This window comes from Macaca nemestrina, chromosome 14 (genome assembly GCF_043159975.1).
Source record: "Macaca nemestrina isolate mMacNem1 chromosome 14, mMacNem.hap1, whole genome shotgun sequence".
NCBI lineage: Eukaryota > Metazoa > Chordata > Mammalia > Primates > Cercopithecidae > Macaca > Macaca nemestrina.
The window spans coordinates 2917674-2933344 of NC_092138.1; the positions used below are offsets into that span (position 1 = coordinate 2917674).

Consider the following 15671-nt stretch of genomic DNA (forward strand, 5'->3'; position numbering starts at 1 on the left):
GTAGGTAATTTTTTAACCTTTCCCTCCCGTGAGCCTCCCCACCTTTGGAGTGTCCATTGTCTATCATTCCCATCTTTATGTCCATGTGTATTCTTTGTGCAGTATTTAATTTTCTGAGTTACTTCACTTAAAATAATGGCCTTCAGCTCCATCCATGTTGCTGAAAAGGACATGATTTTGTTCTTTTTCTGGCTGCATAGTATTCCACAGTGTATATTTACCACACGTTTTCTTTATCCAAACAACACTTAGATTGGTTCTAGGACTTTGCTATTGTGAATAGTGCCACAATAAACATCCAAGCGTGGGCATCTTTTTAATATAATGGTTTCTTTTCCTTTGGGAAGATGCCCAGTAGTGGGACTGCTGGGTTGGATGGTAGTTGTATTTTTAGTTCTTAGAGAAATCTCCATACTGTTTTCCATAGAGTTTATACTAATTTACATTTCCACCAACAGTGCATAAGAGTTCCCTTGTCTCTGCATCCTTGCCAACATCTGTTGTTTATGACTTTTTAGTAATAGCCATCTTGACTGGTGTAATATGATATCTCATTTTGGTTTTGATTTCCATTTCTCTGATGATTCATGATACTGAGCATTTATATATATATATATATATATATATATATATATATATATATATATATAAAGAACTCAATAAGAAAAAACAATCCCATTAAAAACTGGGCAAAGGACATGAACAGATGTTTCTCTAAAGAAGACATATAAGCAGCCAACAAACATACGAATAAAATGCTTAACATCACTAATCAGTTTGGGTTTTGGATAATTGGATTTCGTGAGGGTCTGAAGGTACAGGTAGACGTGGAAAAAGGTTGAATAATATGATTTAGTGCAAAAACTATTTTGAAAGAACATAATAATTGATGAATTTTTTTATTACATCTATATAAATTCCTTGGGAAATTACAAGTGATGAAGGTTAATAGGTGTGCTATTATTGTTGTTTTTCATTAACTGCTTGCTGTGGAATCATTGAATGAATGTAGATAGGTGATAGACGGACATGTTAGAAAGATTTCTTTAGAAAGGTATATTCTCATACTTCTTTAGGGTGGGCAAATTAAAATCACTCATCTGATTGCGGCATATATAACTAAGGTCTTTCATCCTTTTGGCCTGAAATATTCTCCTTCTAACTGAGCAGTATGTGAAGAGAGGAAGCATTCATCGCTTAACCATCAGAGCCGCTTTCTAGAACTGATCCAGTCAGAGTGAAAATATTCTACCAAGCTCAAAAATCATCACACAAAAAAAGCAACCACTTAGAGTCTCTGGAAACTATCCTAACAGAAAATGTCTTTGAAACGACCTTATATTCTGTTGGACCTAATTAAATCCTTTTTTCTCTTCGCATAGTAAGGACCCATAGTCCCTCCCTGTTGACACTTCCCACTTCAGCTTTCCCTCGTTCTCAGTTTTAGGTGCACCCTACCTCAAGTTCTTACTGCTTCTGATCATGGAACTGTAACAAGCACTTTTGCCTCAATATGACATCACAGCTGCTGCTTCCATGCATCCCAGGAGCTGGGAGAGACTTGGGCCTCTTCTGTCTGCTATTTTTTTTTTTTTTTTTTTTTAAGTATTCCTAATCTCAGGCTATGGTCTGAGAATCAAGCAGCAAACATTTTTGCACTTCTATTTTCTAATAAACTATCTGGATTCCTCCTAAAGGTTGGAAGTGAGGTAGAATTGATATCTAATTTCACATAGCCATGTTGATAAAAATGAAGCATATCTTTACAATATTTCAATATGTGTAATTCCAAGGCACAATGAGCAAGGTATAGGAATATGTCCCCTGTGTCTAGCTGTTTCTCCAGGCTTCTCCAGAATGATGGATGAAAATGTAATTGGCAAGTCAGATGTCTACTGGGGAAGACTACAGGAAAAAGGATGTGAAATGCTTAACATGATGAGGGATGCAGAGTGTTCAGCAGTTACTTACTGAGCAGCTCATCACTTGATTGTATAGTATATAATATGTGAGAATTTATAGAACAGTGAACATATAAACACACAGAACAAATAAACATATACAACATAGTAACAGTTTTTAACATGTATTACATACATAGAACATATAAGAATTTACAGAGCAGTGAAAATACCACATTTTGACATTTGTATTGTACTGTGAAAGATTTATACATATTTGTATAAAAAATAAATAAAGGTGATAATCTCTTGTGATCTCCCCAAAATACAGCATCCTTTTCATCTTTTTCCATTATGTAAATATAATATGGTGTGATAGAAATGTAATATGCTGTAAAGTGATAGACATCACAACATATCAAAATGTATTTTATATACACATATATACATACACATATTTATTGAAGTATAATTTATGTACATATATACAAATTCCAAATATGAAATTCAAAGAGTTTTGACAGATGTCCACACCAATGTAACCATAGTCAGTCAAGACAAAGAACATTCACTGCAGAAACTTCCCTTGTGTTCCTGCACAGTCAACTCCCGTCCTACCTCATCCCGGGTAACCACTGATACGATTTCTACTGCTATATCTTAGTTTTGCTTGTTCTGGGATTTGAGTGTACTCTCTAGTGTCTAGATTTATTCATTGAACACAAGGTTTCTTAGCTTCAGCCATGTTTGTTGCAGTTACCAGTAGTTTTGTCCATTTTATAGCTGAAGAGTATTTCATTATGAATACAACATAAATTGTCCATTTTCTTGTTGAAGGTCTTTTAGGCAGTTTACAGTTTGGGGATATTATAAGTAAAGATGCTGTAAACACTCTTGTGTAAGTCTTATGATGAACATAAGTTTTCATTTCTTTTCAACCTAGGATTGGAATTGTTGGGTCATAGGTTTCATGTATGCTTAATTATATAAAACAATGTTAAACTGTTTTTCCTAAGTGGTTGTAGCATTTTACATTCCAACAATAATGTATGAGAGTTATAATTGCTCCATATTCTCAACAACACGTGGTACTGATAATATTTTTAATCATAACCATTTTTGTGGGCAGAATAACTCACTGTGGTTTTAATTTGCATTTTCTCAATGACAAAACGATATTGAGCATTTTTGTGTGCTTTTTGTCCATTGGCATAGCTCTGTCATTTTTTCTTTTCTTTATTTTTTATTTTTTATTTTTGAGACAGAGTCTCGCTCTGTCGCCCAGGCTGGAGTGCAGTGGCGCGATCTCGGGCCACTGCAAGCTCTGCCTCCCGGGTTCCTGCCATTCTCCTGCCTCAGCCTCCCGAGTAGCTGGGACTACAGGGGCCCGCCACCTCGCCCGGCTAGTTTTTTGTATTTTTAGTAGAGACGGGGTTTCACCGTGTTAGCCAGGATAGTCTTGATCTCCTGACATCATGATCCGCCTGCGTTGGCCTCCCAAAGTGCTGGGATTAAGGCATGAGCCACTGCGCCCAGCCGTCATTTTTTCTTACATTATTTTCCTTTTTTATTTTTGCTTTTTAATTATTAAGAGTTCTTTGTGAACTGTATTCTGAAAAAAACTTACAGTGTTCAAATAAAGTGTTGCAAATATCTTCTCCCAGTCTGTAGCTTGACTCTTATTCTCTTAACAATGTATTTTAAGAGTTGTTAATTTTAAGGTTAAATTTATCAAATTTTTATATTATATCTTGCTATTTGTTTTCTATTTGCTCCACTTGTTCTTTGTCCTCTTTCTCATCTTTTTTGTCTACTTTCAAGCATTTAAAAAATTATTCTATTTCATCGAATACTTTTTATTGATGTAATATTAGTTATCACTGTTTTTGTTACTCTAGCATTTGCTTTAGGGATTATAGTATACAGATGTTTTAACTTAAAGATAACTTGTAATAGCCAACTTTTAATAGACATTATATGACTGTATGCACAGTCTAAGAATCTTACAAGCTATATTTCCATTTAGTCTCTCTAGGCTATCGTTGTTATATATTTTACTTTTTTACTCATGCTGCAGAACTCACATGACACTGATATTATTTCTAAACAGCCCATTGTCTTTTAAAGATATTTAGGTAATAAGGGCAGGTATTGTGTATTTACTGATGGTGTTACTATTGCCAGTGCTCTTCATTTCTTTGTGTGGATCCATGTTTCTATCTGCGCGAAGATATTCTTTATTTTCCTTCTTCCTGAAAGGCTTTTACACTGTTCTCATAGTCCAGGTTTGCTGGTAATAAATTACTTTTAACTTTTGTATGTCTGAAAAATATCTTTATTTCATCCTTTCTTGAAAGACGGTTTTGCTGGGTATAGAAACCTAGGAGAGACAGTTTTCTGCTTTTGGTTGGAAGGTGTTTCACTGGAAGCATGAAAGACGTTGCTCCACTGCCCTTTCCCTTGCATTGCTTCCAAAAAGAAGTCTGGTATCATCCTTGTTTCTGTTCTCTGTGGAAGACTTGTCTTTTTCTCTTTACCACTCTGAGTTTTCATCCATTTGCTTATGATGTGTTGTGATGTGGTTTTCTTAATAGTACCCCCACTTGGGGTTGTTGAGCTTCCTGGGTCTGTGGGTTTATAGTTTGCATCAAATATGGAAAATGCTCACCTATTAATTTTTAAAAATATTTTTTCTATCCATCCACTCTCTTTTCTCCTTTGAGAACTCCAATTACACACAGATTAGTCAACTGAAGTTGTCCCACAGATCACCAATACTCTATTGTGTGAAGAGGCAGAAAAATAGGACCTATAATAAGGATAAACATCAATTAATCTAAAATGACCCAGCAATAGAAAAACCTAGACCAGTGAGCCGAGATTGCACCACTGCACTCCAGCCTGGGTGACAGAGCAAGACTCCACCTCAAAAAAAAAAAAAAATAATAATAATAATATAGCGGTGACTAGAAAAGAAGATGTTTAAAAAGATTCCTTAAGGAGGTCAATAATAATTTTTTAAAGGTTGATAAATGCTGCTGTAATTCTTTTGAGCATTTCTTTCCCTTGCTTCAGGTGGTTTCATGCACTTTGTTACACACTGAAGGGCGACCCCCTCCAGCTTTGCAAAATTTTCTCCAAGTGCAGCTCCTTCCTCGCTGGTACTTTCTCCTGCAATCTCTAGCCACCTTCGTGTACCTGAACTCTCAGCAACAGCTACTCCACTCAGACACCTGCTAGGCTTCCTTAAGCTATCTCCATTGTCGCACTGCTGTCTCAAATTCTCTCAGGTTGTAAGCTGGGATACTCACAGCACACATCTTATTTGTTTCCCATCCTTCAGGGATTACATTCCGTGCCTGATGTCCAGTGTACTGAAAACCATTGTTTCATATATTTTGTCTGGTTTGAGGTTGTTACATGCAGGAGGGTTAGAGGGTAAATATGCTCCCTATTACTCCATCTTATCCAGAAGTAAAATAAGAAAAAAAAATATATGTAAGTATAAACACACATACACATACATATGTATGTAAATAATGTATATAAATCATATCCTAAAGATTTGGAACAAGAAGAAAATTCAGCTATCAATTTTGTTTACTCACTGCAGACTAAGATGAACATTGTAGACTGGAGCATATTATGGGAGCAGGGCAACCTGTAGAATTGGTCAGGAACTAGAAATGTCAGGACCTGCATTCTAACCCATTTTTGTCAGTAATTATCTGTGTAACATTTTATCAAAGCAGTGAAGGCCTTTGTGAAATCTGCAAGAATAGGGATAATGATATGATTTACCTCACTGGCTTGCTTAAGGAGTTAAAATGTGGTATGAGTCATACAAAGTGCTTGTGCAGCCACAGAGCTTCTATTTTAAGGGCTTTCTTAAATGTTTAGGTACCATCACAAACTAGCTAAGTTAGAAATTTTCATATCGCAAAATCTAAAAGTTCATCTTATGAGTTTAGACATTTTTATTCACAGAGCAAACGCAACAATGTGAACCTCACATTTTAAAGTATATAATGGCACAATAAAATGCACAGATATAATTTTAGTTCATAATCCTCAACCTATAGGCAATAAACTATGTTATCAGTTTGTTAAAAAAAAATACCACAGGAAGTAGTTCTTCAGTACATTTTCCCAACGATAGGATTAATCCATAATAAATTCTGCTACTACTCCTAGTAATGGCAACTTTAGGTAACCTTCTTAAACATTATTCACATTTGCACTCAAGTATACCAACTGAAACCCTAAGTGGCTGTTCTGACAACGCATCAGCAATGCGCTTAGCCTGAGCTACATCCATTAGGAGTGATGTGAAGGAGAAGTAAAGCGTTGGACTCTATGATATTTAATGTCTTTACCAATAGAAAAGCTCTATAATTCGTGGAATTCGATTTTTTAATTAAAAAATTGGTTCTCTCTTTACACTTAATTGCCAAAACAGTGTTTACAAATACTTTCATCTTGCCCCAGATTGGCCAATGAGGTAGAAGGTTAAACAACCAATTCATCACGTTTTGATTTAAAATGTGTCCATATCATTCTTCCCCAACCTCAAGTATATTTTAATAATCCATTTATTATAACCTCACGTATGGATTCAAGAATAGAGCATTTATTTGCCTTCCAGTTGCATATGAAGAAATTAATGTTTTATTAAAGAAAAAAAGCCATGAAAATCAGTTTTCCATCTGCACTCTTTTATTTGTTGCAATACTTTTTATAACAGCTAAGATTTGGAAGCACCCTAAGTGTTCATCAACAGATGAATGGATAAAGAAAATGTGGTTCACATACAAAATGGAGTACTATTCAGCCATAAAAGAGAATGAGATCCTGTCACTTGCAACATGGATGGAACTGGAAATCATTATTTAAGTGAACGAGGCCAGGCATAGAAAGACCAACATTGCATGTTCTCATTTATTTATGGGATCTAAAAATCAAAACAATGGAACTCATGGATACACAGAGTAGAAGGATGGTTAGTAGAGGCTGAAAAAAGTGGTAGACAGCTGGGATAATGGTGGGGCAGAGGTGGGGATAGGTTAATGGGTTTAAAAAAAAACAAATAGAAAGAATGAGTAAGACTTACTATATGATAGCAGAATAGGGTGACTATAGTCAATACAAACTTAATTGCATATTTTAAAATAACTTAAAGAGTGTAATTAGAGTGTTTGTATCACAAAGGATAAATGTTGAGGGGATGGATATTCCCCATTCTCCATGATGTGTTTATTTCACAGTGCATGCCTGTATCAAAACATTTCATGTACTCCATAAATATATACACCTAGTATGTACAAAAAAATTAAAAAAAAAATAGATTTCCCATCAAATATTCTTTCAGAGACGATGTGTACAAAGATCCAGAATTATTGGTCAGTCTAGGCAAACAGAATATCAAATAGCCTAGTATGATTTTCTCCTCTGCTAAATAATACTGGGAAGGCAGGAAGGTGGGCTTCTCTATGGATTGAAGTTAAGAGAGAGAAGTGTCAGGAGTTTAGTCCAAGCATGACAACTTACTAGTACTGTCTACTTGAAGAAATTAACTCTTACAACCTTATCTTTGTCTCATCTATAAAACTGAGGGAGCAGGTTAAAAAAAATCTTGTATGTAGGCTGGGCGCGGTGGCTCAAGCCTGTAATCCCAGCACTTTGGGAGGCCGAGATGGGCGGATCACGAGTTCAGGAGATCGAGACCACCCTGGCTAACATGGTGAAACCCTGTCTCTACTAAAAAAAAAAAAAAAATAAATAAACTAGCTGGGCGAGGTGGCGGGCGCCTGTAGTCCCAGCTACTCGGGAGGCTGGGGCAGGAGAATGGCCTAAACCCAGGAGGCGGAGCTTGCAGTGAGCTGAGATCTGGCCACTGCACTCCAGCCTGGGCAACAGAGCGAGACTCCGTCTCAAAAAAAATAAAAAAATAAAAAATAAATAAATAAAAAAATAAAAAATCTTGTATGTTAATACAGGACTTATTCCACTCCATGTCTCTATTACAATGAAAGATCATACACAGTCTGGATGAAAATATGTTAAATTTACTATGATCTTTCACAGTAATAGAGACACGGGGTAGAATATATCATGTACCAGTACTAACTACTATCAAAGTATGTTAAGTTTATGCCGTAATAATTACTCTTAGGAAACAATCAAGATTTACAGTGATTTCCTAAGGTGAATTTGGACAAAAATATTGAGATAATACCACTCACCAGTGTCACTCTTTTATAGAGATAAGCCTTCAATGTCACATTAACTACTCTATTTTTAATATTAGAATTTTGAAGTTTTTAAGCATCAGAATCTTCAGCTTTCTCAAATGAAGAATGGAAATTATATGTTATTTTCTTTTTTAATTTGAAGACAATATTTGGGAAATTATTACGCTTTTACTTTTATATTACAAAAAGGTGTTACTTGCAACTAGCATCTACATATCTAAATAACATTTAAAGACTAAGTTCTCTGCAACAATAAAAAGTACTTTAGATTTTAGTAAGTTGACTGTTAGATGGTTGCTCTCTGGCAGAAGTTTAAATATATACATTTAGAGATATTTTTACATCTAGCAATCAGTAAATATTTATCTCTTTTTCTTGCACTTTGCGTTTAATAATTTAAAATAAAAAGTTTAACAGATGATAAATATCAAATCAAAAAAGGTCAACAAATCTTAATAATCTCAAAATATACAAGAAGGGTAAAGTAATGCATAAACCAATACAGAATACATTTGTCTGCACATTTTTGCATAAATTTAAAAAGCATATAATTTTGTAATTTTAATTTTATAGAGCATTCCCTAAAATATTTTTTATTTTATTTAAAAATGAGTTTACTTTGAAATAAGATTAAGTCTGAAAATCGGTACAAAAGATTGATGGTGATGATGTATCAATATAATTTGATGCATCCGTTTTGCTGTCTTGCAAAAAGTGCAGTGAGCAATGGGCTGTCTGTACTTTCAATACAGATGTAGTATTCTGAGAAGAGATGATTTGTTAAGAGCGGATTTAAGACAGAGAGTGTATTCATTCTTTCAAAAACAACAAAAATGAGAAGATGGAAATTCATTTATGTTATAGTAATGCTGAATCAGTGTATTTTCAACTTGCCCTGATGTGGAAGAAATACACCATCTCATTAGTCCCTGGTAGGCAGGTGGTATGTGGAATATGAAGACCGTAGCATCATTGCTTTTATATAATTGGTTTATTGAATCCAAATGGTGGTTCCATGCATTATCAAATAACCACTGCTTCAATATTAGTCCTTGGAACTGTCTCCATAACATTAATTCCAATCCTTTGCTGTCTTAGTGTGTATGTAAACCTTAATGAGACATGTTCCAGTTAATAGCATATATTCAACTTTGGGTAATCTATGGAAATTTGGCCCCATGGTCATAAACCTGTGATCAGAATGGCAGATTTAATAAGCATCATATAAATGCTAACTTTTCTTGGAGTGAACAGCTTTCAGTTTACATTCCAAAAGCGATTAGATGAGATGATAATACACAATGATATTTATACCTAGAGCAGTTCAAAATTTAGAAAAGGAATTAGTGATCTTCAGTTATTTTTTTTTTAATAAATTGAAAAGATGTTCTGTAAAACATAATAGAGTCACAGGAAATTAAAGGCGTATCAGTAACAACTTTTAGAAAAAGAGGAATGATAGAGAAAAACAGCTATGACTTCTCAATATTTTGGGGAAATAAGTTTAGGATGATGTTTCATTCAGGTATTAATGACACAAATAAAGGATAACTGTGTAAGAAGTAGTGTTTATATCTGGTTGTAAATTTAGTTAAAAACATAATCACAATTTACAAAAACTGTAATTACAAATTACAAAGAAAAATAGGCAGACAATCTTGTATTGACATCCTCTTGCATCTTGTTACCTACCAATTTTCTGTTCCATTACAAAATTCAATACTAAAATTTCATAGCTAACATTCAATATTAATTTCAACATTAAAATTTATCAAAATGATTAAAAACAGTCAATTAGAAAAAGCAATACACCAAAAATAATGGTAGTATTTCCAGGCTTCTACTGTGTTGTATTAACCATCATATGGGGGAAGAAAAAGGCTGTAAATTTTGGGTAGGCCACTTGGCTCTGGATTCCAGGACTATGGAAAAGCCAGTGAAGGTAAACTAAGAAGCATTTCCTGTTTTATAAACATCAGCAGAGGACCAAAAAAAGGGATCCCAGATATGTTTTCAAGTAACAAAAAGCATTTTACAAATGCATTTTACATTAACAAAGTGCAATTTTGTCTTTTACATCTGAACAAAAGTTCTGTCATTTTTAAAAAATAAAGTAGGGTCACAGCTTTATAATCATTTTCTCACCTAAAACCCCACGATTATTAACACAGATCAAACTGCAGTTTTGGAAGAGAGTCTTTGACTGGGGAAGCTACTGAACAGTGATGAATGGCCACGCCTAATTCACCGTCCGGAAATTGACGGAGGACTGTGTTTCACGGAGGGAGAAAGGGGCCTCCAGAGGCTCGGAGGCCACAGGTCTTCAGCCAGGTGATAGCACTGCACCCACTGTGTGCACCCTGATGGCAACAGCAGGCAAGTCCACAGTCGCCGTGACAGAGACAGCCACAGCTGCCAATCAGAAGACTCACTCTTTCTGGCTTCCATGGACTGTGTTTTGCACATAGTGCTCACTGTTTAGAGCTGTCTTAGCACTCTTCTTTTTTTGAGACTTTTGACTCATTTGCTTTGCGTAACCTTCTCTGTTGATAGATGCGTATGGCTATGGCAGTGACGCAAAGCAAAATAAATATCACAACTGCTATCACGCCTAGGGAGGGAAAAGAAAAAACATCACAATTTTTTTCTTTTTCTTTTTTCTTTTTAGAGAGAGGGTCTCACTGTGTCACCCACACTGGAGTGCAGCGGCATAGCTAACTGTAGCCTCGACCCTCCCAAGTAGCTGAGACTATAGGCCGCTTCACCACGTTCAGCTACTTTTTTTTTTTTTTAAACAATTATTCTTTGTAGAGATGGGGTGTTGTAGAGATGCTATGTTGAGATGCTATGTTGCCCGGGCTGGTCTCGAACTCCTGGGCTAAAGTGATCCTCTCACCTTGGCCTCCCAAATTGTTGGGATTACAAGTGTGAGTTACCGTGCCTGGCCTCAATGTCAGAATATAAATGGTGATTTTTGCTCCAATCAGAGGCTTTGAAGACATCATTGCTTTTTAAGTTTGGTTAAAATAAACCAACCATCTATTATATTATAAACTGAAAACATCAAAACTCAGAAATGCTAACGCCAAGTAATTTTATGACATTTAGCATACTTCTGAGCTACTGTGACTTTTGGATGTGGCTGTGTTAGGCTTTTCCCCTATAGGTATATGATGATTGGGTTTCAGATAATGCTTTCAGATTTAAAAGAAGACATACATGTCTCTAAGATCACGTGCATCCTTCAGTTAACAAGTGGGAAATTTTAAATCATTTAAAAAGTATAGCGTGTTTAGCATCATCATAGATCATTAAATGTTATTGTTAGTACAGTGAAATGGGTACATTTTAATAAAATTGTTTTCAAATACTTTTATGATGCTATACTTTTGAAACGCAGTAGTGTAGCATATAGGTAATCAATCCCTATTACCAAAAATAATGGAGGCAGATTTATTATTATTTTTTTACCTGGAATGTGGTTTATTTGAAACAGGTGGGTGAAATTTTTTTTTTTTTTTTTTTTTTTTTTTTTTGAGACGGAGTCTCACGCTGTTGCCCAGGCTGGAGTGCAGTGGCGCGAACTCGGCTCACTGCAAGCTCCGCCTCCCGGGTTCCCGCCATTCTCCTGCCTCAGCCTCCTGAGTAGCTGGGACTACAGGCGCCCGCCACCGCGCCCGGCTAATTTTTTGTATTTTTAGTAGAGACGGGGTTTCACTGTGGTCTCGATCTCCTGACCTTGTGATCCGCCCACCTCGGCCTCCCAAAGTGCTGGGATTACAGGCTTGAGCCACCGCGCCCGGCCGAAATGTTTTAAAATATTGAATCCATTAGCAGTGCCCATGATTCTCGACTCTAGCTGCACACTAAGTCAGTAAATCAGAATAAATGAATGGAAGGCCTGGATATCAGTATCTTTACAAATTGTTTCAGGCTTTAATTCAGAGCCAGAGTGCTAAAGCGTGAAGCCATGCCACAGAATGCTGTTTACTGAAGCAATCATATTAGTGACAAATGAAAGTAAAATCTATGCTAAAAGAAATAAATACATATAAAGACAAGCTTCTGAAGGTAATCAGAATATGTCACCCCTAAATATGCCTTTTTGACAAATATTTTGAGGTAAAGGCAATTAAGAAGCAGCCAATGGAGGAAGAGCTCTCTAGATCCGCCCCTCCTTTCACCTAAAGACAGGATGTAAATTCTCTTTTACCGGAGACCATTCTTACCAGCTCAGGGATGTCAGCAGAAGCATGTACAGACACCCTTACTCCATTAGTTTCTTCCCATATATTTATCTTCCCATGGTTTCTCGCCTTTGGAAGCCTAAAATTGCTTTCCATTGTCCTGTCATTTCTCCACGAATGTATTGTTGAAGATGAGCCAGAGTTCTAAGCCACCGCGCTTTGATTTTCACTGAGATTTCTCCCACATGCTGTGGGCTGCATGCCTTAGTAAACTTGCTTGTTTTTCTCTTGTTAATCAGAGGTCTGTCCCAACTACAAACTTATGAGTGATGAGGAGAAATTATATTTCCTCCCCCATGCTTTTACTGCCTACATAGTACATTTAAAGTACTTCACAAAAATATTAATTTATACCTTCAGCCAGTCCATATTAGAAAATGCAAACTGCCTTTGGGAAAGCCCAGGGGAAGCCTTCCAGACTCCTTTTCATCCCCTCCTTCAGAAACCAAGTAAGAATTTATCAGGGGAAGGGAACACTGCTAAGATGTTTCTCTACATTTACTCAGTCAATCTTGCCAGTGATACTTGACCACAAGCAATATAATACAATTCCAAAGATAAGAGCTGGTTCTATTATCAACTTGCCCATTTCCTTATCACCAAAAGCTGGGCACTATCCCTGACATTGTGTAAATGTCTGTAGGCCTTGGAAACCTAGTCTGAAAATGTTCGGCATGTTGAAATTGCATTTGCATTGCAATGAAAAAAATCTCCTAAAAAAGGCAGGATTGATTTAGGATTGGATTGTATTTAAAATTGAACACGCAAGTATACCTTTTAGATATGCATTATTGACCACATTCCCACTGGAAACTTTAAAAACAGTTTTTGTTCACCAGGTCATGTATTTTTAATTTACACCTTACTGATTTCTAAGAGAAAAAGAATTGAGATAGTGATGGAAATGTAAATATCCCCAACTCAAATTTAGTCAGAACTTTATTGTGTCGAAACTGTTTTCTGTCATTTTGGAGGAAACAAACACACCTAGCTTACTTTTGTATGTGTTACAGAGATTCTGCAGAGTAAGAATACAATCAACATTGCAATAATTCGGCCGGGCGTGGTGGCTCACACCTGTAATCCCAGCACTTTAGGAGGCTGAGGCAGGCAGATCACGAGGTCAGGAGATAGAGACCATCCTGGCTAACACGGTGAAACCCCGTCTCTACTAAAAATACAAAAAATTAGCCGGACGTGGTGGCGGGCACCTGTAGTCCTAGCTACTCGGGAGGCTGAGTCAGGAGAATGGCGTGAACCCGGGAGGTGGAGCTTACAGTGAGCCAAGATCACGCCACTGCACTCCAGCCTGGGCAACAAAGCAAGACTCCATCTCAAAAAAAAAAAAAAAAACTTTCAATAATTCACTCGTTAATTAACAAGGAAAGGTGAATGCTTATTTTTTGCACCAGTTCTAAATAAATTATATTTTAGAAAAAAAGTTTTCATTGCCTAAACATACTTTTAAACTGTGCTTAATTTTACTTTTCTTCAGTTAAAAATAACCACAAAACGGCCTGGCGCGGTGGCTCAAGCCTGTAATCCCAGCACTTTGGGAGGCCGAGATGGGCGGATCACGAGGTCAGGAGATCGAGACCATCCTGGCTAACACGGTGAAACCCCGTCTCTACTAAAAAATACAAAAAATAGCCGGGCGAGGTGGCAGCGCCTGTAGTCCCAGCTACTCGGGAGGCTGAGGCCGGAGAATGGCGTGAACCCGGGAGGCGGAGCTTGCAGTGAGCTGAGATCCGGCCACTGCACTCCAGCCTGGGCTACAGAGCAAGACTCCATCTCAAAAAAAAAAAAAAACAAAAAAAAAAAACCACAAAACATTCTTAGCCTATTAGATTAGTTCTTTCCAAAGTATGATTAAAAGTGAAACATACAATGGCTACTGCTGTAAATGTCCTTAATGACAGGGAATTGTACACTTTAAAATAATAATGCATTTTAAATAATGTGTGCATTTAAAACTTCTTAAATAAGTGAAACATTGTTATGGGAGTATCTAAATCATGCCATTTGTCATTAAAGGAAAGTACCATGAAGTGTGTGCTCTGATAATTAGCTGAGGTTTCCATTGCTTTGAACACAATTACTTCAGGTCCGTCCAGCAGTTGCCATTACCTTGACAAATATCCCATATGTCCTAGGGAATACAGCTATTTTCAAATTCATTATTAGTTTTGTAACTGTTCTTCAAAAAAAATTGTTTCAGCAGAATTCTTACACACTGAGCATCCCCAGGGAAGCTGAAATCAGCAGATACTGCCTCAGAAAATCAACGAAGGCGGGGCACGGTGGCCATGCTTTTGCTCTCAGCACTTTGGGATGCTGAGATGGGCAGATCACTTGAGGCCAGGAGTTCGAGACCAGCACGGCCAATATGGAGAAACCCTGTCTCTACCAAAAACACAACAAATTCGCCAGGCACAGTGGCGCACACCTGTCATCCTAACTACTCGGGAGGCTGAGGCAGGAGAATCGCTTGAACCCGGGAGGCGGAGGTTGCAGGGAATGGCGATCTCGCCACTGCACTCCAGCCTGGGTGACAGCGGGAGACTCCTGTCTCAAATAGAAAAAAACAAAAAACAGAAAAGCACAAAGCAATACATAGCACCCCTGTGACCTCACCATTGAGCGTTGATTCTTACATATATTTCCCATTGTGCTAAGTAATGCATCATTATCTAAAGCGATAATGACAAACGACAGGTCATTCAGGGCCTTGTTACCTCCGATGACCGCAGAGTCTGTTCTGTCTGCATTAACCAAGGGCTCTCCCTCATCCGCTGGTCCAGAACGACCTACAACGGGGACAGGGAGAAAGGTATTTATTAGCTTGATTTAATCACGCCACAATTCACACATATCAACTTTTGTCAATTAAAAGTGAATTAAAATAAGAACATCACAAAAATATATTTTAAAAAAGGAAAAAAGGGAGGATGACAGAGACAGAGAAAAGAAGGCTTTTGAGAAATTCACAAACATTTGAGAGAAGCGCAGTTTCGGGTGCGCTGGGGTGGAAGGCCACACACCTGCGCCCCCCGCGAGTCGGGGAGCCAGTTCCCGAGCCGGGGAGCCGGACGCCGCCCCCGCCGCGCAGCGGGTCACTGGGGCCACGTGGCCGCGCACGGTGACCCGGGAGGGGCCGCCGGGGCGCAGCGCCGCCTTCAGGGGAGCAGCGCGGCCAAAGCGCACCGCTGAGAGGCAGCCAGTGAAGCCGCTCGCCGCTGCCCGCCGTGTGTCCGGGTCCGCGCCGGCGGCCT

The 15671-nt window shown here is 37.6% G+C and overlaps 1 protein-coding gene across 7 annotated transcripts in view; it reads right to left on the reverse strand.

The window, feature by feature from the left end:
- Positions 1-6595: 6595 nt before the first annotated feature.
- LOC105498909 (contactin associated protein like 3) overlaps positions 6596-15671 on the reverse strand; it is a 242009-nt gene continuing 232933 nt past the window's right edge. For all 7 annotated transcript variants that reach the window (XM_071077491.1, XM_071077492.1, XM_071077490.1 and 4 more), the window contains 3 exons: positions 15441-15671; positions 15135-15206; positions 6596-10763 (listed from right to left, as the gene is read on the reverse strand). In XM_071077491.1, coding sequence (XP_070933592.1) covers positions 10642-10763; positions 15135-15206; positions 15441-15671 — 425 coding nt within the window. In that variant the 3' untranslated portion in view covers positions 6596-10641. The remainder of the gene's footprint in view (positions 10764-15134; positions 15207-15440) is intronic.